Source organism: Podarcis filfolensis (assembly GCF_964270895.1).
Source record: "Podarcis filfolensis genome assembly, chromosome: 4".
In the NCBI taxonomy this organism is placed as follows: Eukaryota; Metazoa; Chordata; class Lepidosauria; order Squamata; family Lacertidae; genus Podarcis; species Podarcis filfolensis.
The window spans coordinates 84,904,522-84,930,920 of NC_139607.1; the positions used below are offsets into that span (position 1 = coordinate 84,904,522).

Sequence of the window (26,399 nt, forward strand, 5' to 3'; positions counted from 1 at the left end):
TTTCTTTCTTGCTGGTCCTCTGGATAAGTTCGAGAGGAATCCAGCTTTCCCCCTGTTTAAGTGCTATTGTGTTACCCCTTCATCAAAACACCGAGCTGTGTAATTACCTTCTGAGACATGAGTCACCTTGGCTCTGAGCGCCCAGAGCTGCTTCCCTCTATAAAAGGGGCTGCAAGGTCCCTCTACCTGCTCTTCTCAAGCCACCCGTTGCACATCTAGGAAGAAATGGAGCTCTGTTGGATGCTGTGCCCACTTTGGTTTCTCGTGCTTTCGTTGACGTATTCAGCTGCCGCCCCTGCTCTTTTTGCACTGCCACGGACAGCCGGTTGGAAAGATTTCTACCTGGCCCAGGTTGGTGGTGCTTTGCACATCTTAATGGCTTAGGGAGTGATGCTAAGTCCCTCCTAGCACAGCAAGGCTTTGCAGAGCAGCAGCCAGGGTGGAAGATGTTCGGGTGCACAGGCAAACCACTGCATTAGCCTAGATCTGGCGCAGCAGTTAGGTCCAGCTCATGGACCACACTCCTGGAGAGCATCTCCTTGTGAGGAAAGGCTGCAGATGCTTTTTAGTTTAGAGAAAAGGCAAGTAGAATCATAATAGAATTAGAAGGGACCTTGAGGGTTACTGTATTTTTCGCTCTATAAGATGCACCTGACCATAAGACGCACCTAATTTTTAGAGGAGGAAAACAAGAAACAAGAAAGCAATCCAAAGCCTCTTGCTCTTCTGGCTTCAGGGATAGCTGCGCAGCCTGCATTTGCTCCATAATACGCTCCATAAGACGCACACATTTCCCCTTACTTTTTAGGAGGGGGGAAGTGTGTCTTATAGAGCGAAAAATACGGTATTTTCTCCAACCTACTGCAATGCAGGAATATGCAGCTGTCCAATATGGGGATTGAACCTGCAGCCTTGGCGTGATCAGCACCACACTCTAACCAGCTTAACTATTCCAGGCAGAGTAGAAATGCTAGGAATGGTGGGATTTTTATTTTCTGCACTACATTGAGTGGAATATCGCCCCTCACTTTTTATGTGTGGGTGGAGAAAGGTGTCCCCATTCCCCCAATGTCATGGAATTCATGGGCACCCAGTGAAATTGAACGCCAAAGATTTGGTACAGACAGACAACGGCCCTTCTTCACAAAGCACAGTTATACTATGGCTGGTGGGTGGGGAGTCCCATCGTGCAAGTCATTTCATTTGTGCATTGAGTTAGTTGAATACTGCCCAAAGTTGGTGTTGCTTTCCTTTTGACCTGAGGCGGAGAAGCCAAAATATGGACTTTCTTTCTCAGGAGCCAAACATCTCAGCCCTGCCCTGCCTTTCATAAGTATGGATATCAAAGCAAAAAAAAAAAAAAAAAGTGGGGATAAAATGTCTTCCTTACCCCTTTCTTTCTCTTTCTCTCTGCCTGTAGGAATACCTGGACAAATATTACACCCCAAAAGGAGAACATCACGTTGGAGAAATGACCAGCGGTAGCAATTCCATGACCAGGAAGGTCCAGCAGATGCAGGCGTTCTTTGGCTTACGTGTCACAGGGAAATTGGACTACAGCACCATGGGAGTCATGAAGAGGCCTCGGTGTGGCGTCCCTGACGTAGCAAACTATCGCCTTTTCCCAGGAGAACCGAAGTGGAAAAAGAACACATTGACATACAGGTAACAAACTGGCTGACATCAAGCGTACTTGAAATGTTTTAGATTGTCCCCTCTCCCCAGGAGTTTTTTTCTCATTGTCTGGCAATCTGCACAAGATGCAGCAATGGCCACCAACTTGGTCGGCTTTGAAAGACGATGGTGATTATGACTACTCGTTGTAGTGTACAGTGTGGCATGTTTCATTAGGATGTGCATCTAGGGCCTTTTTTTGTTGGTTGGTTTGTTTCAACAAAGGGAAGGGAGGGGGGAAATGACATGGCAAACAAATAAGGAAGAGGTAAAGAGGCAAAAGGCTAATGAAACAACCACAACAAGTGGTCAAGAAGCCAAAATAGGAGATTTATTTCCTGCAGAGGCAGGGCAGAATGGGAGGACCAAGGGCAGGATAGCTCCACTTTTGGGTTCTTCCTGGCGTATCCAATTTATGTGCAATCGCCAATGCACAGGTCCTTTGGGACCTGGAAGAAGGCAAAACTGGGGCGAGATGGGGCAGGGCACGCTCCACTGACACACATGTCGGCCGCAAACCGAATCCCCACACAAAATGCTTGCCACCTGTATACACCATGCATTTTCTACTGTCAAAATTATCCGACTGACTCTGGGCTTATCTTATCAGAATTCGCCTTGTGGGTTGCCTGTTTGTGCTTTTTTGGGGGTATGAACTACATGACACTATCCAGATGGCATGTCATTTTTCCTGCAACTAAAACCCACATTTTGCCTAACCACTAGCAGTGCAAAAAGGTTTTCTAAAACAATTACATTCATGCATTTGGCATATTGCGGTTTTTGGATTACATTGGGTTTGTCTGCTTTCAGACCCTGCCTCCTCGTTGGTGCCCATAACCACGTCATGCAGTCCTCTCTCACACACACACCCGCCTTCTTTTTCACTGTTGCTGCAATTCTTTTCTGGGTGCACCTTCTTCTCCTTTCTGGGTGTATTTACCCGGGAGGAAGTTCCTTTGCACTGAATAGGGCGCACGTCTGAGTAGGAATGCCTGAGATTGTGCTGTGAGTTGTGTTAGTCAATAAAGAACACAGGCTGGATTTTCCTTTATTCACTGGATGGCAGCTGTTGTAAGACACATATTTCCCCCACCCCAAAAAATAAAAATGATGTGCCATTCTCCTATGAATGTACTCAGAGCAAATGTAGAGCTGATAGCAGGGTGAGATAGCAATTCTGACTGCTGAAACACATTGTTAGGGAGTTGCGGGGATGAAAGTCAGAGCGTAGTAGCCATCTAACAATGCCTCAAAAATATGTGGTGATTGGGAGAGAGAGAGAATCAAGCAGAGTGTGTGTGTTTTCCTTATTTTATCTGGAAACACAGATAGAAGGCTGCTTCAGCAGTGCTTATAGACTGCTTATGAAGGGTCCATGGTTGGGTTTTTAAAAATCATCAACATGACTCTTGATGTGGAATAGAAATTGGCAGAATGTGTAAAGTCAAAAGGTAAAGGACCCCTGGACGGATAAGTCCAGTCAAAGGCAGCTATGAGGTGCGGTGCTCATCTTGCTTTTCAGGCCGAAGGAGCCAGCGTTTGTCCACAGACAGCTTTCCCGTTCATGTGGACAGCATGGTGAACTGCTTCTGGTGCAACAGGACACCGTGATGAGTGCCAGAGCACACGGAAATCCTGTTTACCTTCCCGCCGCAGTGGTACCTATTTATCTACTTGCACTGGTGTGCTTTCCAACTGCTAGGTTGGCAGAAGCTGGGACAGAATAACGGGAGCTCACCCTGTAGCTTGGATTTGAGTTGCTGACCATCTGATCGGCAAGCCCAAGAACCTCACTGGTTTAGACCACAGCGCCACCCGCATCCCTTAAATGTGGGTAGCCCTAGTACAATGCAATATGAGAACAGTGAACAACCAGCCTTGGTATGGAACCATGGAGGGCTGCAATCAACAAAACAGATTTAGAAAATGCGGATTTTCAACAGCGGTGCATCAGTCATGTTTGGAATGAGATAGAGGGCTGACCACAAAGTTACTCCCTTTTCTTATTAATGACAATGGCCCCACCTGAAGGATGCTTGACAGCAAGGCAACATGTCCTCACCATCAGCCAACTCAATTATGGATCCTGCATGGACCTTCCTTGAGCTCCATGACCTACCTAATATCCTTGGAAGCACCTTGTAGTACTAGGGAGGCAAATTGTATGGTGGGAGACCACTCTGTAGAATGTAGCTGGTACATGGGGGGTGGGATGACAACTTATTTATCAAGCATTTATCCTGATTTTCTCACACAAAGTTTCTGCAGCAGTTAGACTATGTCCAGTCTTTACGGAGCATTCATTCTGATTGCTATATGGAGTTGTTACACAACAAAGATTGCGTTATATTCTCAACAAATGTTCTTAAACCGCAATGAATTGAAAATACACCCAAGCCTTGTTGTCCGCTAACATTTTACATGGAAAGTGCCCTTTATCATAGCTGTTTTATGGGAGTGCTCGTCTACCTTTCCAAAGATTGCTATCAGACTAGGAAATTTAGTTTGGATCACATTTTGCATTAAAAAAAGTACCTAATTCACACTTCCCAAAACAATACACCAGCCATAACCCAGCTATCCATCGAAAATCACACTTCTCCAAATTTTGTTCTCCAAACCAGAAATGCATATATCTGGAGAAAGTGTGCATTTAAGTGCAACATACAAAAATGAATTTCTTTAGGAGGAAATGTGTATGTTAGGCAAAATTGCATAAAATCCTGGTGAATTTTCATGAGATTTTTTTTTAAAAAAGTGCAAACTAGTGCAGAAATGTGAGTGAAATTAGAAACTTAAATTGCAGGTTCCTCCATTCCTAGTTCAGAGTATTACTCTTTCTGCATCCTGAAATGTGTCATTTCCCTCCTCAGAGTAACAAAATATACATCCAGCCTGAGTCACGCAGATGTTGACAAGGCCGTGGAGATGGGGTTGAAAGCCTGGAGCGCGGCTGCCCCTCTGAATTTTGTAAAGGCCACCTCGGGAGAAGCGGATATCATGATATCGTTCCAAAGCGGAGGTAATTGTTATCGCTAAAATCTGCGGTGCTAGCTGCTCAACCTTTGCGCTATTGTGAAGAGGTTAAGCTGGGCAAAATAATAAGGTGATTTATTTATGCTGGTTTAGATGCACGGAACCATCCCTGGGGAAGTGGCAAGTGGAAAGTGGAAAGTGGCAAAAACGGCTAGAGGGTGAAAGGGCAGCTGTAACAAAAAGGAAACATTTCTAAATATTTTTAAAAGCTGGACTCTGCCCTGAAAATGTTCATGGGCAAACACATTTCACAGTTCTGCATGTGCTTCAGGAAGGCTGCCACAGAGCTCATATGGAAGTGCTGTTTGTGTGACACGGAAGTGCCTGCATGTGGTTTGCCTGTGTACAAACTCCCAAATTCCTGTAGCATTGCTACTTCCCACCCACCCCCTCCAAGTCTTCACTCAGTGTTAGGGCCAGAGTTCAGTTCTTAGCAGCAGCAGCCGTCACAACAACAACAGCGTATCCATAAGGCATTATCAACGTAAGCTGCATTTTGTAAGTAAAGGGAGAAGAACCCACCCCGAGGAGCTTACAATCCAAAATTTGACATTAGGGAGAGAATTGAGGCAGGGAGTAGGGAAAGAGAGAAAGAAGTACAACAGGAATGGTGTGGGTGTATACTGTACAGCTGACCTTGATTTTGTTGCTGTTGACCTGAGATATTAACAGGGAATATTTGAAAGAAGTGCAACCAGTGTGCCGTGGCACCCTGGGGTGCCTTGAACGATGCAGCAGGCAACACTGGCCTCTGTCCCTCTTTCCTTCCCTCCCTCCTCTGATGCCCTCTCACGTCTCTGCCTCCCAAAGGCTTGCACAGCTGTTTGTTGCAGCGGCCCTGGCTACAAGCAGATGATGCCTCTGGGGCTGGCCAGGGGGGGCTGGTTGCCAGGAGATGAGGTGGCCTCAGAGGAAGCAAGCAAGCATGTGAGGGAGTCCAGCCAGCCAGTCTGCCAGCCCTTGCTGTTGGGAATGGACAGACAAGACCCAGGCCCCTGTGGGGCAGTGTGAAGAGGCACCTCTCTTTGGGGTAGGGGGGAAGCTCAGAGACCAGGGGCGGCAGCTGCAGCTGCTCAGAGGACTCCCAAGGAGAGGGGGGAGGAGGCTGAGGGAACACTCCACAAGAGAGGGTGTTCAACAAAGGGTGAGAGGCTGCCAGCTCTGCAGGCAAGGGGTGACATAAGTGGGCTCCTGAGCCCCACAGGGGTGCCGCAGAAAGAATGAAGTTGGTCAAGGGAGCCATGGATTCAAAAAGGTTGAAAACCTCTGCATTAGGGGCCTCAAAGCCTTGTATGTACTGTATATGAAAAATGACCATTTCAGGCAATCACATAGTGACTTATACAAGATCTTGGTCTTTGTACCCAGACACTGGCAGATTTGGAAGAGATTTTGCAATATGTGTCAGATTCCATTGACATGCTCTTGTTTGTGGGAGCCGCTGAGACCACAACGGAACGCACTGTGCAACTTATGTCTCTCTGATCTAACCATTACACCACCTGCCATGATTGCAAAGTCACATGATGTTCCTTGTACTCTGTGTTAGATCATGGGGACTCCTACCCATTTGACGGCCCGCGGGGGACTCTAGCCCACGCTTTTGCACCTGGGGAAGGACTGGGTGGAGACACTCATTTTGACAACGCGGAGAAGTGGACAATGGGAATGAATGGTAGGTGCAAAGCCACACAATGACCCGAAAGCACCCAAAGAAAGCAATTTGTCCCCAGCTAATCACGTATGGCAGAATGCACAGACAACTGAATATGTATCAGAGAGAAACTCACCATTGCTTATATGAAATATATTGTTTTGTATCGTATAGGGTTTAATCTGTTCACTGTGGCGGCTCATGAATTTGGCCACGCCTTGGGCCTTGCCCATTCGGCCGACCCGTCAGCTTTGATGTATCCAACATATAGATACCAACATCCATATGGCTTCCATCTCCCCAAAGATGACGTGAAAGGGATCCAGGCCCTTTACGGTAATAACGTAGATGCTTGCTTTTATTTCTTTCAAGAGTTCTTCCTCCAGATCGAACTAGAGGGCAGCGTACAGTATAAACAGCAATCGTTCGGTAATAAGTTGCTGAATTGCAACTTATTATCAAACTTAAAACCATGGAGAGACCTGGTCTGACTAGAGACATTGGATTCTTATCTCATTATACATGATAAAGCTATTTTTGGCCATCTCACCCCTTGCTTTTTCCTGTAAGACTATTGCAGTCATTAACAGTCGTCAACAGGACAGGTTTACCACACCTATCAGCCAATCCCCCATTCCCACCACCCTTCTGAGTAATACCCCTCCCCACCTTCTCACTATATATAAGGGTCTGGTGACTTCTGTTTCAGTGTACCTGAAGAAGTGTGCATGCACACGAAAGCGCATACCAATAACAAAATTAGCTGGTCTCTAAGGTGGTACTGGAAGGATTTTTTTTATTTTGTTTTAAAAACAACAGAGAATAAAATCATATGTCAGTTAGAAAAGCAGCAGCACTGAGGCGAAACTCCAACCTTTGCTTAAGAATCCAGCCACCGAGAGTGAGACGGAGCAGCGAGAACTTCTTGGCCATGGCACTGCTGCCACCTGTCAGGACTAGGATGGAGCAGAGCGGTGGTGAAGTCCGAATAAGTGAGCAGTGGCAGTGCTCACCTTCCCCTGCCCTTGCGGCCACTCTGCCCCACCCCATTCTAGGAAGCAGCACGACCACCACAAATCTGCTCACCTTTCCAAGGTCAGGCTGTGTAATGGGACAGCACCTCCTCCCAGCTGTATCCGGCAAGGGTGCAATTGTTTTGGAGTTTTCCCCGGTTGTCATGATTCCCTAGAGCAGGCATGGCCAAACTTGGCCCTCCAGATGTTTTGGGACTACAACTCCCATCATCCCTAGCTAACAGGTCCAGTGGTCAGGGATGATGGGAATTGTAGTCCAAAACATCTGGAGGGCCAAGTTTGCCTATGCCTGCCCTAGAGGGACCTCACATCAGCTAGGAAGCCACAAATGGGCCAATCGCAGGCAGGCTGCTAGGCTGGCTCCGCCCTAGGGACAGGCCCAACCAAGCCAACGGGCTTCTCTTGGGTCCTCAGGTATAAATTCCCACCAGCCTCAGCCCTTGGCATCAGAACCAGGAGGACAGCACAGCAGCAGTGGCCAACCTCGTGAATTACAAGTCTTCCCGTAATTATTTACACCCCTTAGGTGCCTTCTTCCTGTGTTCATTTCCATCCTGCAACTAGTCCTTGTTGGCTGGGATTTATTGAATATTTTCTACCAACAGAACCATATTCAATGGGCCTCATAGGAAGACGTACAATGAATACACTTCCAACACTTAGTTGCACAACTCATAATAGCTTTCAGCTAAATGTACAGAATTATCTCCACTTTAAGACAAGTGTTGGGTTAATCTGGGATGACCTATTCTTACAAACAAGTTATAATTTGATGTTATGGTCAGCATGTGTGAACCAGCCCTCTTCCATGCAGTGTTTCATAAAATTCACAGCCTGACTATTCAAGTATCACGATCCACCAGAAGTTCCAGTTTTTTGTATTGTTACAGATATGGAGTTAGTGAATGTCAGAAAGTAGTAAAATGGTAGAATTTAGATAATACTGGAGTACTGAAGGGAAGATTCTAGGCAAGTAAAAATACAGGCTAAGCTTCCTTTCCAGGTCAGGGATAGAGGCCTTAACATGACAAAAGATGTTGATATTGATTAAAGAAGAATCCTTGGGTCTGTGCCAATAGAAGTTGCCAAATAAAATTTTCTTGCGAAGCAAAATTGCTCTTTTGTACCCCGAAAAGCAAAACCAAAGAATAGTTGGTACAGACCTTGGGTTAAGCACTTAATTCGTTCCGGAGGTCCGTTCTTAACCTGAAACTGTTCTTAACATGAAGCACCACTTTAGCTAATGGGGCCTCCAGCTACTGCTGCGCCACCGGAGCACGATTTCTGTTCTTATCCTGAAGCAAAGTTCTTAACCCGAGGTACTATTTCTGGGTTAGTTGAGTCTGTAACCTGAAGCGTATGTAACCTGAAGCATATGTAACCCGAGGTACCACTGTATTAAACATACTGCAGAAGATATAAAAATGTGTAGCAAGAACTGCAAATGATGTAGAGGGTAGAATCAATGGGTTGTATTCAGTTATGTTTTACTCAGGGTACACCCATTGAAATGAATGGACATGACTAACCTAGGTTCATCAATTGCATTGGGTCTACTCTGAGCAAACTTTAGTTGAATGCAACCCAATATATTGGATGGGGTAAAATGGGACTCACTCAGGATACATGGCCACAAGCAAGTCAATATATGTACTAAGTGCAGTTTTAACTTGGTTTGTGTGTTGTATTCTAGGGTCACGGCTATCTGGATCCAAAGTACCACAAGTTCCGCATCCGCCTCTTCCCAAACCACCATCTCCGGCTGATCCAGACCACTGTGACTCCACGTTTTCGTTTGATGCTGTTACGATGCTAGGGAAAGAACTTCTTTTCTTCAAGGATAGGTGAGATTCCCACTTGATCTAACCTGCAAGAGGCTATATCAGTACTTGTGTTTTCCAAGCCTTTTTGGGATTGTTGCTTTTCTAAGGAAGCTCCCAAAAATGCTATCCAAATATGGGAATTGAGTTCAAAGTCCTTCCTTTGCAAAGAAAAATGTAATAATCCCTTGATTGCAGGACCAGGCATCGGACTTCCCATACCCCAACCTGTATAATAAGAGACCAATAAGACTGGGTTTTGGGTCAAAACAGGCCACAACTTTATTGAATACAGATGAAAGAGGTTTGGCTTGGGCATGGGGCAATATAAATACTTCCGGCCCACCCACCAGAAGTGACGCGTGGCCAATCCAGGCGGGGGTTCCTAAGACTTACATCCAATACGGTGACCCTCACATGGACCGCCATCTGGGGGAGTGCCTTCGGCCCTGGCCCCCCTGGGCACACAGATATGGCCACTCCTCCCGATCCCTTTAACGGGGTACCCCAGCATTTGGAGGAGCAGGCGGAGACTACAACCTCCCCTCCATCCAAAACAAAGGATTGCCCCAATGCCCAACCAGTTGTGATGATTGCTGTGAGGTGGGCAAAACCACCAATTCAGTGCCAATTAGCCCTGTGGGCAAATTCCTACCTGACCCCTTGAAGGATGGCGACCACCGTAGCCACAGCAAAGTCATTGACTATCGGCTTAAACTGAGGGTAGGTGGGTGGCAGGAACAAACAGGTTGAGCCCCAGGTGCTGGCTGCTAAAATGAGCAAGGGGCAGATCCGAGGGAAGCCCACCATTGGCTCCATCTGCCCACCGTCGGCTCCATCCACCCCTGGCACAGCCCAAGTCCCAGTCTGAAGCCCCATTTGTCAAATAGGATAGGATTTGGTTCCTGATAGACGGAGAGGTTTCATGCCCCCTCCACCTACCAGGAAAGGCACAGCAGTTTGAATTCCCATGCTGGGGCCCCAGTGAAGCCTCCTCTGTCCCACAATGCCACCACATGCAAAAGAGGTGAGCGGGCTTGTTGTTGAAACTACAGTGGTACCTTGGGTTAAGAACTTAATTTGTTCTGGAGATTCTTAACCTGAAACTGTTCTTAACCTGAGGTACCACTTTAGCTAATGGGGCCTCCCGCTGCCACCGCGCTGCCGCCATACAATTTCTGTTCTCACCCTGAAGCAAAGTTCTTAACCCGAGGTACTATTTCTGGGTTAGCGGAGTCTGTAACCTGAAGCATCTATAACCCGAGGTACCACTGTACTCTCTCCCCCTGTGGTTTTCAGAGGCCTATTACCTCCAACAGTGGAGCCCTCGTGGCTAGCAACCACTGGTAGCCTTACTGTAACCTGAGGTACCACTGTACATTTCTTCATATACAGCTCTTGGTTTTGAAGAGTGCGTCTCATGTTAGCATTCCCTTTATCTGCTTCCTGTTGTCAAAATGACTAGTCTCTTCTCCCACATTTGTTAGCTCAAGCCTAGGAGTAGGGATGGATGAAATGTTTCAGTTTCTAACAGCGAAAAAAAGCTATCTACTCACCTCAGGTCTCTTGCTTAAAAATCAACAAGAGGAGACTGAGAGGAGATAAGGTAGCCATCTTCAAATATCTGTAGGGCTGTCACATGGAGGAAGGAGCAAGCTTGCTTTCTCCTGCTCCTTAAGGTACTAGTAATAATAATAATAATAATAATAATAATAATAATAATAATAATATATTTATATCCCACCCTCCCCAGCTGAAGCCGGGCTCAGAGCAGCTAACAACAATAAAAGTAACACAATGTTCTAAAATCAATTCATTTTAAAATCAATTCAAAATCAAATTCATGGCAACCATTGGGCTAGAGTTCTGTGAGGATTACCAAAGGAGGGGGTCAGACTGTGCCTTGGCCAAAGGCCTGGTGGAACAGCTCTGTCTTGCAGGCCCTGCGGAAAGATGTCAAGTCCCGCAAGGCCCTAGTCTTTTGTGACAGAGCGTTCCACCAGATCGGGGCCACAGCTGAAAAAGCCCTGTCTCTGGTTGAGGCTAGCCTAACCTCCCTGTGGCCCTGGACCTCCAAGATGTTTTTGTTTGAAGACCATAAGGTCCACCAAGGGACACTTGATTTGTCTGGCAAACAGTCTGAAAGCAAAAGCATTGTCCATGCTGGTAGCTGCACTTCTTGTTCTGGTTGACAAGCCAGTGAATTCTGACACTTAAAAGCATCTTGAGATGCAAACATTTTCTGTTCAGTTTGTTTTTTCTTCCTTCTTCTCCCCCTGAACAGGCTCTTCTGGAGAAGGCAGGCTCAGCTGACGTCAAGCGTACAGCCACTTTCCATCACAAGCTCTTTCCCTCAGCTCATGTCGAATGTGGACGCTGCCTACGAAGTAGCTGACAGAGGAGTTGCTTATTTTTTCAAGGGTGAGTGACTCTCGAAAGGTGTTGCACTTTGGCTCCAGAGTATTAAGTATACCAAGGATGGTTGTGCATCATTTCCATATTGACAGCACTTACTAAGGTTCTTATTCATCCTGAAAACAGCATTGTGAGAAATATCATTATTGTCGGTTTGTTAAGCCACTCAGAAATTGCCATGCCTAGCTGGGAGCAGCATTCAGCTTAGCAGGCTGCGTGGTGCAGCAGGGAGTAACCAACAGGTGCCGTACACATGTTGGACTACAACTTCTATCCTCCATGAACACTGGCCGTGCTAGTTGGGGCTGTCGGGAACTTGAGCCCCACAACATCTGGAAGGGGGCACTATGATGGATAACCTTGACATTACACCATTCTGAGAAGAGGGCTCTGGAAAAATAATGGAGGTCACCACCTCGGGACACCATTTTGATTTCCCCAAGCCTCCTCAGAATGTGGTCAGCAATGGGAAGGGAAGGAAGCTTTCAGCAGTGCTCTTCCCCAAGCAAATTTAATGGGTTTCTATTGGTTGTGGTTGATTTTCTCCACTTCCAGTGAGTGAAATCAATGGATTCTTCTGCTCATGGAATTAGGCACAAATCCAAACTCACTTTGTAGAATACTCTTCACATTGACATCAGACATGTGTCAGCAGTTTTGGTCTTTCAACACATATTAAAACCCTTAATAATAATAATAAACAACTCCCAAGCATTCCTGGGTTAGCAACGTAGCCACATTTCAACCATACACTAGTTGTCCTGTTGTTCTAATTCACCTATGGGGAACCACAGACCTAATTCGGTCTTTCAGGACTCCCCACAAGGCCAGTTCAGCCAAACCACAACTACCTGACATCATATATTAGACAGAAGGGGGTTTGCAGGCTCCACAAATCAGCAAAGACCAGTGTCCCTATTGTTGTTGTTGTTGTTGTTGTTGTTATTCTTATTATTAGTTGCTGCTGTTGTTTTTATAATATTGCTGACATTGCTGATTTTTGTATTCTACCATACACTGCTTTGAAATTTTTGTGGTTATGTGGTCTATAAGTACTGTACACAAGTACCGGTAAATAAATCAAAGGTTAGATGTTGGGAGATTCAAGCTATAAATGTCCTCAAAGCAAATATATGGTTGTGTTGTTGTTGTTCTTGCTGTTGTTGATTCCTGTTTGCCAGGCCCCCATTACTGGACAACCCGCGGGTTCCAAATGCAGGGCTCTCCACGGGCCATCGCAGACTTTGGATTTCCTAGGAATGTGCTACGAATAGATGCAGCTGTCTACCTGAGGGATGAAAAGAAGACGCTCTTCTTTGTAGGAGATGACTATTACAGGTTCCTTTATTCTTGCCTCTTAATACAAACATTTGGAGGAGGTCACTTGTGAAACCAGACATCATCGCTTGGTGCTGAAAAGGAGAGAGGGGAAAGAGGACATGCTTTCCTTTCTCATAATATTTGAACTTGGAGTCACCTAGTTAAGGTGATTGGTTCAGAACCAATTAAGTGTAAGTTCTGGTGGGTTCTTTTCAGTTGCCCCTCTGCAAAACAGGTCTATTGCATGGCGGAGGATGCAATTGTAAGCATCCTTTTTTTTCAAAAAAGAGAGCAAGAGGAAGAAATGCTCAGGAAGTTTATCTTTTGCATGCCGATTCCCTGCCCTGGGGCTGTATTTTTAACAAGTTTACAGCTATGCTAGTCACCTTAAATTGTGTTTGCGTGTGTTTCACTGCAGCTGAACAGACATTCAGATGGCAATCTTTTACAGTGGTACCTCAGGTTAAGTACTTAATTCATTCCAGAGGTCCGTACTTAACCTGAAACTGTTCTTAACCTGAAGCACCACTTTAGCTAACGGGGCCTCCCACTGCTGCTGTGCCGCCGGAGCACGATGTCTGTTCTCATCCTGAAGCAAAGTTCTTAACCTGAAGCACTATTTCTGGGTTAGCGGAGTCTGTAACCTGAAGCATATGTAACCTGAAGTGTATATAACCTGAAGCGTATGTAACCCGAGGTACCACTGTACTCATGTAGGAACAAGCTCCACTGAACTCAGTGGGGCTTAGTTCTGAGTGGAAATGTCAGATACAGATTTCCATACCTTGATCAGGATGGAGCCATGAAAGTGGCTTCCCCTTTTCTAGCATTAATTATTACATTATGTCCCCCCTCCTCCAATCCATACTTCTCAGTGGAGAATTTGCAAGGAGAAGCATGGATTGGGGCTTCCGTTTAACAATTAAACCTTTGATTAGGTAAAAATTGCAAAGCACACTTTTTAATGTGCACAGTCACGAGAGAGAGAGAGAGAGAGAGAGAGAGAGAGAGAGAGAGAGAGAGAGAGACTAGTGGAAGAACCAAACATGCACAAATTCCAGATTAATCCTAGACATTTTCCAAAAAAAAATCCAAGGGCAGGTGGAATCAAAGGTTACCACTGATCTGCTGGAGACTAACAAGATGGAATGTGAGAAATCTGCCCCTTGCCTAGAACAAAGAGAAGTACTTTTTTTTGCATAATGCACAGTTCTCTACCACAAGATACAGTGATGCCCATTGACACAGATGCTTTTGTCAGCAACTATTAGTCACGGTACCTAATGGAACGTCCATATACAGTACAGACCCAGTATAGCTCTGTATATACCAGGCAACAGAAGGTCGGTATCACTACCTCCATGTTCTGTTTATGAAGACCCAAAGCTATCTGGCTCACTGCTGTTAAAAACAGAATGGCAGGCTTGGGCTTGTTTGTTTGTTTACTAGATTTATTCCATGCCCTCTACAAAGAAATATTAACTGTGTGCTAAGATGGACCTTAGTCTATTTCGACAAACTAAGTGATCAGGCAATGATAAGCCTCAAGTCACAACTAAACAACGAACTAGATGAGACCTGGCTAGGCAATTCTTTCATACAATCAAAAGCACTTTTGACTCAAAGCTTGCTGTCCCATTGCAATCATTAGAGCGAAACTGCTTTTCCAAGAACGTCTTGCATATGGTATAAAAATAAACCTTCTAAAGCGTGGGTTGAAACCTATTTATATCTTGATAGACAAGAGCAACAGGTTTGAATTTCTCCTTTTATGGCATTCCTTTCTCTCAAAAGCTATGACGAAGCCAAAAGAAAAATGGAGAAGGACTTCCCAAAGAGCATCGAGGACGAGTTCTCGGGAATCAGTGGCAGGATTGATGCAGCAGTAGAAGTAAATGGTGAGTAGTTACTCCATCGTGATGCATCATCGCTACAGGGTAGCTAATGTTGCCCTGCAGACTGCAACTGGGCGACAGCTCGCATTATCCATGGGCAATAGCCAAGGTGGCTTGGGCTGATGTGAACTGGAGTCCAACAACAAAGGGTACAACATTGGCTGCCCCATCTTAGACAAACAAACCCATGTTGCAAAGAGAACGTCAACAATGTCTAGGCAACACAATGACCATATACATGCGTAATAGACAATCTTTATAGAATTCCTTCAATAAATTCTTATTTCGAATGAATGTATGTAAATGAAAATATCAAATGCTGTGGAACAGTGCTCATGTATTAATGTAGTCGTTTTCATTTACACACATTCATTCAAAATAAGATGGGTTTATGAAGCATTCTATATCCACCCACCACGCTGACGAAGAATTCTACGAAACAGTAGTCAATATCCAGAATCACTGTTCAGTGTTGAACATCATATTTGTTGAATACACAGAGCTTCACAGCTTGTCTTTCACCGTACAAAGTTTGGTAGCTCACTTCATTTAAAGATTTTCAGAGACTTTGAGACTAAAGATTTCATTTTGAACTTTTTATGGTTTGAAGGAATTCTATAAAGATTGCCTATTATGCATGTATATGGGCACCATGTTGCCTGGACATTGTTGACCATCTTGCTGAATCGTCCATCTTACTTCCCCTACAATTCCTTCTCAGGCCCAGTTAAAATGTGACATTGGGGGCCATGGTTTGGCCGTGTAATAATTCCATATGGTTTATATAATTTCAATTCACCTACCCCATTTGGTGTGGGTGCAGGATTAATACACTCATGATCTGTGATCCTGGACAGCAGGATCTGCTTCTGAGGTAATGCCTATATAAATGTTTGCAAGCGATAAGTACATTTGCACCAAGCTCTTATACAGCAAAGTGCTTTTACCTCATATTTAAATCAGGCCACGGAGGACAGATTTTGAAAGCATTTGCAAAGTAAAGGAGAGCAGAACTGAACGCAGTAAAGTGCAGTAATACAAGCCCACTGGAGACACAATCTTTCCTTTACCTCTTGATAAGGCAGAGTGGGTTTGGGGGAGGGGAGGAATCAATGCATTTGAATGGTGAATTGGAAATTTTCAGTGAAAAATATATAACACCCCAATTTTGCATGTGTTCAAAGAACACACAAATGTGCACGTGTGGACCATTTTCAGATCCAGAAGAGAGTGGGGCAGGCTTTTGCGCATTCTGCCAATGCATGCGATGACCCTGAATGCAATCCTTGCGCAAATCAGGGGTTGCCTGTCCCTAGATGCATATCATATAGGGGATTTGGTACTCTATCCCCTGGAATAAAAATGCAATCACTCGTGCAACTTTAAGATCAATAATGCCTAAGCCTAAGACGCTGAAGAGCTGCTTCCCTCAAAGGCAAAAAGAATTCAGATTTGAAATAAGTTATTAAGTGATGTGTACACAGTGCAGAAGTGCTACTGAGGCCAGTTTAGGGTGCACAATCTCCCATAAAAGCCTTCGGAATTGATGTCATCTCAAGTGGCTTTCCTCAAAGAAAGTTCTCTGGTGAGCATCTGAAATCCGGTCTTTTCAGTGGTGGCACCGAAAAGCTGTGGAATCCCCATCCTCTTGGAGGCTTGTCAAGCCGCACCTCTACAGTTTTGCATAGCTTGTGACACACTTTTGGCACGAACATTTCCTTGCTGTGTTACCTTGATGGATGTTCTTACATAATTTTCTTTTAAAGGTTGATTTTATCATTGCCTCTCCTTTTTTGTTATTGTTCACTGCTTGGTTATTTTTTTATGGAAAATAGGTACATCAGCTGATTAAACAAAGAAAAGAAGAGACTTTGTGAGTGGGGATACAGAGGTCATATTTCACAACTGTACCAAAAAGTCTATGGTATTGTTTGGTTTCTCGAATATTAAGCCCCCTGATTAGTAGTTCCTACTTTTGTTTCCTTTCCTTTTTAGGTCACATTTACTTCTTCTCAGGCCCCAAAGCCTATAAATACGACAAGGAAAAGGAAGATGTGGTTAATATTGTGAAATCCAGCTCCTGGGTGGGCTGCTGAACTGAAGTGGGAAGTGGATTATCACAGTGAGCTAGAAGATAACTGGAAACTTTGGAGCCTGTCAGCCAAAATCCCATTCTGTGGATTTGCTTCCAGAAGCACAATGGCAAAAGGATGTGCCATTATTGCTCAAGCCCAGAAAAAAAAGAAGAGGGGGAACGCATCGAAATAAATGACACAATAGCATTTCAAGATAGCTTGGGGAAATCCCTAGGGGAAAAAATTCCATGTACTCATCTTTTAAAAGTCTGGTATCTTCAGGGATAGAAAGGAAAGATGGACCCCAATGCTCTGCTGACACTTCTACCCCAACAATGTTTCCTCAGAACAACGGTCGCATTATGCCAGGGGATAGGGATAGGGGATGGTCGCCACCACTGAGGGGGTGCCATTTCCATCCCATAATGCCCCTGGAACCACACTAAGCACCACATAGCATCACTGAAAGCGTGTGATGATGTGTTGAAGTGCAAATGATGGCAACTGGTTGTGTGTTTCAGTCAAGGATTACGGTTGTTAGCCGCTCTCAGCCCGGCTTTGGCTGGGGAGGGCGGGATATAAATAAATAAAAATTATTATTATTATTATTAAGGATGGGAGAGACGTTCCATTCAGGCCCCACCTACACCATACATTTAAAGCATTTTCATGCCACTTTAAACCATCATGGCTTCCCCCCAAAGAATCCTGGGAACTGTATGGGTGCTGAGAGCTGTTAGAAGGTTCCTTTCCCCATACAGTTCTCAGAATGGTTGTAAAATGCCCCTTCTTGGATTTTTTTTGCTCTGTGAGGGGAACTCCAAACAACTTTCACACACCACAATCTGCAGGGAAACTGTGGTTGTTTGAAGCTGTACGATAATACTTTAAATGCAGAGTGCAGATGGCACCTCAGTTAATATTTAAAGACAGATTTGCCTAAGTCATGCTTTCTGAAACAATACACAAACCGGTAGCTAAAGCCATCCTTGGAACATTGCCCTTCTCCTCCCAAGAAATGTATACAATAATACAAAAGTGTGCGATCAAATGCATATGTAAGGCTGGAATGTCCCTCTAAAATTTTGGAATGCACTGAGGGGGCTTTTTATTTGCCTTGAAGATGAGGAAGAAAAATGTCTAGGGCAAACGAGATGGGAGAGCAAACCAAATTGTTACCCAGAGGAATGGATGCAAAACAATTCACGAGGGAAAGTATAGATTAACGACTTGCCTAATCCTTGTATTTTTATGTTGTGAACTGGCCTGTGATCTTCGGATGAAGGGTGGTATGCAAATTTAATAAATAATAATATATTGATGAAAACAACATATAGAAATGTATTATATTGGGGAAACTGCTTTGCAAAAATGTGTATACATATTAGGCAAAATTGCATAGAAAAGTGCATTAAAATGCTGGAGAGTTTTCATGATAAAATAAATTTGCATAAAACTGATGAGAAAATGTGGGGAACTGGGCTTAGGATTGGGGGAAAAATGAGAAATGGTCAGAGTCACGCATCCCAAGTCACAGCTGCTGCTTGCAGCAGAAGTAACAGAAATGAAAGCCTGCTGCCACCCCATACGTCATCTCGGGAAAATAATCTCCCCACTTCCTCCTGCAAAAAGAAAATCAGCACATGACCCACATTCACTGCTTGCAAATGGGGGCGACATGTCTGTGGTGGCCATTTTCACCCCACTCTAGTTTCAGATCACAGGTGAGTATTCATTCCAGAAGAAGAAGAAGAAGAAGAAGAAGAAGAAGAAGAAGAAGAAGAGTAGTAGTAGTAGTAGTAGTAGTAGTAGTTTGGATTTGATATCCCGCTTTATCACTACCCGAAGGAGTCTCAAAGCAGCTAACCATCTCCTTTCCCTTCCTCCCCCACAACAAACACTCTGTGAGGTGAGTGAGGCTGAGAGACTTCAGAGAAGTGTGACTGGCCCAAGGTCACTCAGCAGCTGCATATGGAGGAGCGGGGAAGCGAACCCGGTTCACCAGACTACGAGTCCACCGCTCTTAACCACTACACCACACCTGAGGCCAGGTTGCACTCTACACCAGAGTAGAGAACTTATTGTATTGAGTCTAAGGGTGGCATTCGCTCCTGGGCAACCTTTCAGTGGCAGGCAGACATTAGTGGTGATACTTGTACCCAGTGCTTTTTTTCTTTCTAGAAAAACAAGTCTTGGTATTCACCAACAAGTGGGGGGGGGCGGGCGGGCATGGCCTGACATCATAGAAAGGAAGCATTTCTCCACGCTTTCCAGTTTATTATAGCGGGGAAAGTAACCTAACACAATATGTACTGAGAATCACAGTGATGATGGCAAACATGCTCACTGTCTCTGCAGTGATTGCAACCTCAATTACTGTGTTATTTTTTAAGCTGCAGGGATGGCGGAAGTTGAGCAATCCTGATAAAGAACCCAAACACTTGAGGAGGGGAAACCGCAACACTGCATTGGATAGTCTTGCCCAAGCCACAGAGATGTACAAATTTCCCCCGCCTGCAGCTCTCTAAACCGTACCAATGTTTAGGCACAGCAGCCCCAGTCCTAGGCATGTTTACTCAGAAGCAAGACCACCGAATTCAATGGGGCTCACTTGGTGAAGGCTGGGGCCCATTGAGAACAGTAGGGCAAAATGCAGGGAGCCCAAATAGTAGGTGGGTGGCACTGAGAATATAAGGACGAGCAGGACTAGCTGCCTCCTTCTCTAATTGTTGCAAGTATGCAGGCAATGGAGGGCTAGCTGATGGTAGTTGGTGGCATAGGACTGAGGCATCTTCAGCCCCTGAAAAGTCTGTTAGGATGGGCTGAGCGCCCTCAATCTTGAGGAGACAGAGGAGGCTGAGTGCAGAGTCAGGCTCTGTGCTTGGTCTCCTCCTGATGGTCAGCCTCTCCCACCCAAGCCCCTTTCTTGTGATGGGGCAGCCAGGACTGTCCAGAGTGTTCCAGGGGTGTTTCACCAGAAGCTTGTCCTACACTTGAGTAGGACCCTGGACACATGCCCAGCTGGCATGTTCTCTCCCTCCTGGTCGATCATTCGGGAGCTTCAAAAGCTTTCTTCAGCCCAAATATCACAGCAACCAATGCTAACAGACATTGGCACACTTAGGGATCCACAGAGTCTGCACAGTTCTCATGACAGACCTCAGCAACTCAGCATTTTGGCTAATCTACTTTATTAACATATAAGCACACACGGAGCACTGCAACATGGCTCCCTCTTTCTCAAGCATCAGACAGCAAAGAGAAAAAACAAAGGACAATAGTCCCACTTCACGGAACACAGTAACACAAACATCCTGTCTCCGTCACTTCCCACTCTGTGGAGTCAAAACATACACCGTCATGTGAAAGACAACAATCCCATAACTGCAATCATGGAGCAGGAATTCTAACAGGGGGCATCACAAGATTGCTTGAAGTGGCAGTGAAAGGATGGCTCCCCTTTTTAGCCCTGTCGCTACTCTGTCTCCCGATGGGTCACCCACTGCCTCTTCTGTGCCTCCCAGTCCAGGGCAGGTCAAGTGGGGACAATGAGTCCCATGATGCCTCGGCCCCATCATCTTCATCCACCAAGCTCACTTCCGCTACAGGGCTAGGCGTGGTGAGGCCAGCAAGCCAGGAGCTGAGCGCAACGCCATACATTGCAACCAGGGTCCACACTCAGCCTCCTCTTGATGTGATAGTCATGCACATCACATGTGCGATGTGTATGATGTCACACACGCATGATGGGCCCCCCAATGTTGGGTGCAACTTGGTGCCTCCGATTGGTGCAGCATATTTCCTAATACCTAACCTCCCCTGGGCTTTCTTGGATGCAAACATGTTTCGGATTGTAGCCTTAAAGGCCATTTTTGGTGAGCTTAATGTTTGTAAGATTCTGTTCTTAGGGAAATAGAAGGAAGAACTGGGCATGACCCAACATTTCATAATGAACAGGTGGTGCCTTAATAAAAATGGTATTTAAATCTTTTTTTAAAAAAAAAAGTATTTCCTGATCCTGGGGTTTAGTTTGAGCCATTCAGTATGAGCCTCTCATTGGTTAGTCAATTGCTTGGGTTATGGAATGTTTAATCAGTTAATCAGAGGGCGACCTGCGTTTGTGTGCTGGTGTGGATGTCGACAGAGTGAGTGCCAGGAAATGGCCAGGTGTGGAGGAAAGATATTCTCTTCCATGCCATGTCAGTGACTCATTTTTGAAAGCATCCTACTGCCATTTCCCATGCATGTTCACCACACATTTAAAGCACATTTTAAAGCTACCTTAACAGTCGTGCCCTCCCTCCCCTCGCAAGAGGGGGAACTGTAGCTTGCCCCCACAGAGATACGACTAGGAGCAACTTTAGCAAACTACAGTTAAACCATGTTGCTTTGATTGCTGGGAACAGGTGCAATCAGCCAATGCAGGATTTAACCCCACCCACCTGTCGGATGACCCCACAAGTTATTACAGCTGATGGATTATGGATGACATCACAAGTTATGACAAGCATGGGTTGGGGAATACAGCCTTGTGAGCAAATTTTGACCCCCTGGTAGACCAAAAGTTGACCATTGACTGGAGGTTTCCCACTCCGGTTTCATAGTATTACTGCCCAGGCCTGTTCTTCAGAATTTGCTTCCTAGAAGGACATGTGTAAATCCATTTTTGCTGGGTTTTTAGCCATCCGTTCTAATTTAGGACAGTTAGTTAAAACTCCAGTACACTTCTGTTTTGCTTGGTCCTTATTCCTTATTTTTCTCCCTTCTAAGCTTTTTGTTGTTGTTGTTGACAGTGGCTTTGTGCTAATGAATTATTTTGAAGTGTGCTTAATGCATTCTTTAATAAATGAACACATGTACACACACACACACACAAACACACACACATTTGGCATTGTGTCAAAACGGGCTGCTTGATCAGCTGCCCCATGAGCTGTTACTTCTCATATAGTTCTTGGTAGACAAGGAGAACTGAGTGACGTCTTCCTTTAGGCAACTCTGGGTGCCTGAAATGGCTCATCAGTCTCTCTCTTGTGCAAGAGGAATAACACAAATTCCTTCTTTTCCCCCTCTCGTGTATTTTTACAGACTTTGAATCATTTCTACCATCCCTATAATTTTCAGAATTTACACTGTTCTGACTGACAGCAGGGTCTGAGGCAAAGGTCTTTCATAACTATGTAAGAAGAGCCTGCTGGATAATAATCACAATCATAATCATTTAATATTTATACCTCATCCATCTGGCTGGTATCCCCAGCCACTCTGGGCAGCTCTTAACTGAATATTATGAACACGATAAGACATGAAACATTAAAAACTTCCCTAAACAGGGCTGCCTTCAGATGTCTTCTAAAAGGCAGATATTTGTTTATTTCCTTGACATCTGATGGGAGGGCATTCCACAGGGCAGGCGCCACTACCAAAAAGGCCCTCTGCCTGGTTCCCTGTAACTTCACACGGTGAGGGAACAGGCAGAAGGCCTCCGGAGCTGGACCTCAGTGTCCGGACAGAACAATGGCAGTGGAGATGCTCCTTCAGGTATACAGGGCCGAGGCCATTTAGGGCTTTAAAGGTCAACACCAACACTTTGAATTGTGCTCAGAAACATACTGGGAGCCAATATAGGTATTTCAGGACCGGTGTTATACGGTCTCGCTGGACATTCCCGGTCACCAGTCTAGCTGCCGCATTCTGGATTACTTATAGTTTCCAGGTCACTTTCAAAGGTAGCCCCACATAGAGCGCATTGCAGTAGTCCAAGCTAATAGCCCATCTAGCCCAACAAGATGGGCAGGAGTGTAGCAGCCTCAGATCATCACTAACAACAGCACCATTTTAGCTGGGGGAGCCAAAGCAGCGTCCTCCAGATAATTCAAGTCTACAAGATCCTATAATCCCTGACCATCGGCCATGTTGGAGGTCATTATGACGGCTATCTCTGATCTTCTGCATGCAAGGTTTGGTGCACTCTGCAGCTGAGCAATGCTCCCTTTGTTTCTGTAAACGGCAAAATTAACCCACATGTAGGTCACTGTAAAAGAATCAGGTCAGGTGTGGAGCAACCTTTTGCCCTCCAGGTGTTGCTGGACTTCTTCTCCCATTATCTCTGACCATTGGTTGTTGCTGGCTGGGGATGATGGGAGCTAAGAGTTCATCAAATCTGGAAGAATACCAGTTCCCCATCCTTGAATTGGGTGTCTGCTTGGTGTTTAATGTCTTGCATTCATTAGAACTCTCTTCATCTGCTAGTTTCATGATACTTCAAGTCATCTCTTTAGCTTGTACAGAGGTCCTTTGAGGCTACTGGCAGTCCATTCTACCTAAAATCTCTTGATCCTTTTTTTCTTGATCCTTCCCTCCCCCCACCTTGTCATACCCCTAATAGCCAGCTGCTCAGAAATGGATTTCAACATGCCTGAGAGATGTCTGAGTCACTCTTGGCAACAGCACATCAACTGCAGTAAAGCTGTGAGATACAATCAGAGAGATATATTGTCACCAGAGGATGTGGGGTCTACTTGGGTACGTTACTTCAGTTTGTGAAACTCATTGTTTGCTCTTGCAAAATGGACTGGAATATAGGGCATGGTCTGGTTTCATTTTTGCAGAGGTAGTAAAAATCTATCTTGGAGGCTGAAAAATGAATAAGTGGCCAGCTGATTTGTCCAAAGACTGCTTTACAAAATTCCATCTTATGTCATCAGTAGAACATTATTGAATGTACTTTTTATTTTAAATATCCACAATCCCACCACTGGCTGGAACTCTAGAAAAGTGCAACATTTTGTTAAGGAATAATAGACATTTATCATAGGAGCCACTCGAGGCCTTAAATGTAACTGCTTTAGTACACAACTGTGATTAATGTGCACTCATTTATCTGAGTATGTGCTTTGATTTAATTTCTGCATTTCGTGACTTTGTGGCCGGGGACTAAATTCTTCCAAAAATAAATTCGGGAAGTATGGAAACAGTCGACATAAACCTCAACTGCATGCGAACTGGTTTCTTCTATTTACAAAACAAAAAAAATTTTTTCCTTCCAATAGCACCTTAAAGACCAACTAAGTTAGTTCTTAAGAACTAACTTAGTTGGTCTTTAAGGTGCTACTGGAAGGGAAAAAATTTTTTTGTTTTGACTATGGCAAACCAACATGGCTACCTATCTGTAACTTCTATTTACAGTTTAGGATTTCATAGAATCATAGAATCATAGAATCATAGAGTTGGAAGAGACCACAAGGGCCATCGAGTCCAACCCCCTGCCAAGCAGGAAACACCATCAGAGCACTCCTGACATATGGTTGTCAAGCCTCTGCTTAAAGACCTCCAAAGAAGGAGACTCCACCACACTCCTTGGCAGCAAATTCCACTGTCGAACAGCTCTTACTGTCAGGAAGTTCTTCCTAATGTTTAGGTGGAATCTTCTTTCTTGTAGTTTGGATCCATTGCTCCGTGTCCGCTTCTCTGGAGCAGCAGAAAACAACCTTTCTCCCTCCTCTATGTGACATCCTTTTATATATTTGAACATGGCTATCATATCACCCCTTAACCTCCTCTTCTCCAGGCTAAACATGCCCAGCTCCCTTAGCCGTTCCTCATAAGGCATCGTTTCCAGGCCTTTGACCATTTTGGTTGCCCTCCTCTGGACATGTTCCAGTTTGTCAGTGTCCTTCTTGAACTGTGGTGCCCAGAACTGGACACAGTACTCCAGGTGAGGTCTGACCAGAGCAGAATACAGTGGCACTATTACTTCCCTTGATCTAGATGCTATACTCCTATTGATGCAGCCCAGAATTGCATTGGCTTTTTTAGCTGCCGCATCACACTGTTGGCTCATGTCAAGTTTGTGGTCAACCAAGACTCCTAGATCCTTTTCACATGTACTGCTCTCAAGCCAGGTGTCACCCATCTTGTATTTGTGCCTCTCATTTTTTTTGCCCAAGTGCAATACTTTACATTTCTCCCTGTTAAAATTCATCTTGTTTGTTTTGGCCCAGTTCTCTAATCTGTCAAGGTCGTTTTGAAGTGTGATCCTGTCCTCTGGGGTGTTAGCCACCCCTCCCAGTTTGGTGTCATCTGCAAATTTGATCAGGATGCCCTTGAGTCCATCATCCAAGTCGTTGATAAAGATGTTGAATAAGACCGGGCCCAAGACAGAACCCTGTGGCACCCCACTAGTCACTCTTCTCCAGGATGAAGAGGAACCATTGATGAGCACCCTTTGGGTTCGGTCAGTCAGCCAGTTACAAATCCACTGAGTGGTAGCATAGTCAAGACCACATTTTACCAGCTTCTTTACAAGAATATCATGGGGCACCTTGTCAAATGCCTTGCTGAAATCAAGGTAGGCTACATCCACTGCATTCCCTTCATCTACCAGGCTTGTAATTCTGTCAAATAACGAGATCAGGTTCGTCTGACATGACTTATTTTTCAGAAATCCATGCTGACTATTGGTGATCACAGCATTCCTTTCTACGTGCTCACAGACTGTTTGCTTAATGATCTGCTCCAGAATCTTCCCTGGTATTGATGTCAGACTGACTGGGCGGTAATTATTTGGGTCCTCTCTTTTCCCCTTTTTGAAAATAGGGACAACATTTGCCCTCCTCCAGTCTGCCGGGACTTCGCCTGTTCTCCAGGAATTCTCAAAGATGACTGCCAGTGGTTCTGAAATCACATCTGCCAGTTCTCTTGGATGCAGTTCATCTGGCCCTGGAGACTTGAATACATCTAGACTAGCCAAGTATTCTTGTACTATCTCCTTAGTTATTCTGGGCTGTGTTTCCTCTGCTGAATCATTTGCTCCAAATTCTTCAGGTCGGGCATTGTTTTCTTTATCAGAGAAGACTGAGGATTTATTTAGGATCTGCGGTTTAGGATTGATTTATTTCCAGTTTGAGCTGAGCTGCTGAATATTTCACATGCAGAAGAAGTTCAACAGCAACATTTATTATTATTATTAGACTAATCAATATAGTAAATAAATAAATCATGCAGAATAGCAAAAATTGAAGAATTAGGGGAAATGATTGTGCAACTTTCCATGGGCCACAAAATTCAGCTTCTTTTGCTGCAGATTTTTGATTTCTTGGATGCTGACTTTTGAACTCCTGGTGGCCACAGACCATCTTATATTCTAGTCAGGGGCTCTAAAAATCAATAGTAAAAAGAAAGACAGAAAATCACATGGGCTGCCTCATACTGGGCAGAAGAAAGTGCTTCTTTCCAGAGAAAAGCAAAGGACCCATAACCCAAAACCTGTCTTGTGATTTTAGCTCATCCATGTTGCAGAATATTTAACCACAAACCCAGTGCCTTCTGTAAAATTCTTTTCAGTGTGCTCTGTTTTGATGGAGCACTGGAAGACAAAAATTATACGTTTCCAGCTTAAAGGCGTTTTAGAGGAAAGTGTTTCAGCTTTTTTGCTCAGTGTGCAAATTCCAGAAAAACCTGAGAGCTACCCA

General features: G+C 44.8%; 1 protein-coding gene across 1 annotated transcript; it reads left to right on the forward strand.

The window, feature by feature from the left end:
- Positions 1-214: 214 nt before the first annotated feature.
- MMP20 (matrix metallopeptidase 20) lies at positions 215-18,226 on the forward strand. The gene is made up of 10 exons (XM_083609962.1): positions 215-351; positions 1,421-1,665; positions 4,551-4,699; positions 6,263-6,388; positions 6,542-6,703; positions 9,095-9,245; positions 11,506-11,642; positions 12,818-12,974; positions 14,751-14,854; positions 16,847-18,226. The coding sequence occupies exons 1-10, from the start codon at positions 226-228 to the stop codon at positions 16,945-16,947; spliced, it is 1,458 nt and encodes a 485-aa protein (XP_083466088.1). The 5' UTR covers positions 215-225; the 3' UTR covers positions 16,948-18,226.
- The last annotated feature ends 8,173 nt before the right edge of the window (positions 18,227-26,399 follow it).

Excerpts from the sequence above, each read along its gene's own strand:
- MMP20 (XM_083609962.1), top strand. The coding sequence starts at position 226 with ATGGAGCTCTGTTGGATGCTGTGCCCACTTTGGTTTCTCGTGCTTTCG. Across the intron at positions 352-1,420 it reads AAGATTTCTACCTGGCCCAG|GAATACCTGGACAAATATTA; the intron begins GTTGGTGGTGCT and ends CTCTGCCTGTAG. Across the intron at positions 1,666-4,550 it reads AAGAACACATTGACATACAG|AGTAACAAAATATACATCCA; the intron begins GTAACAAACTGG and ends TTCCCTCCTCAG.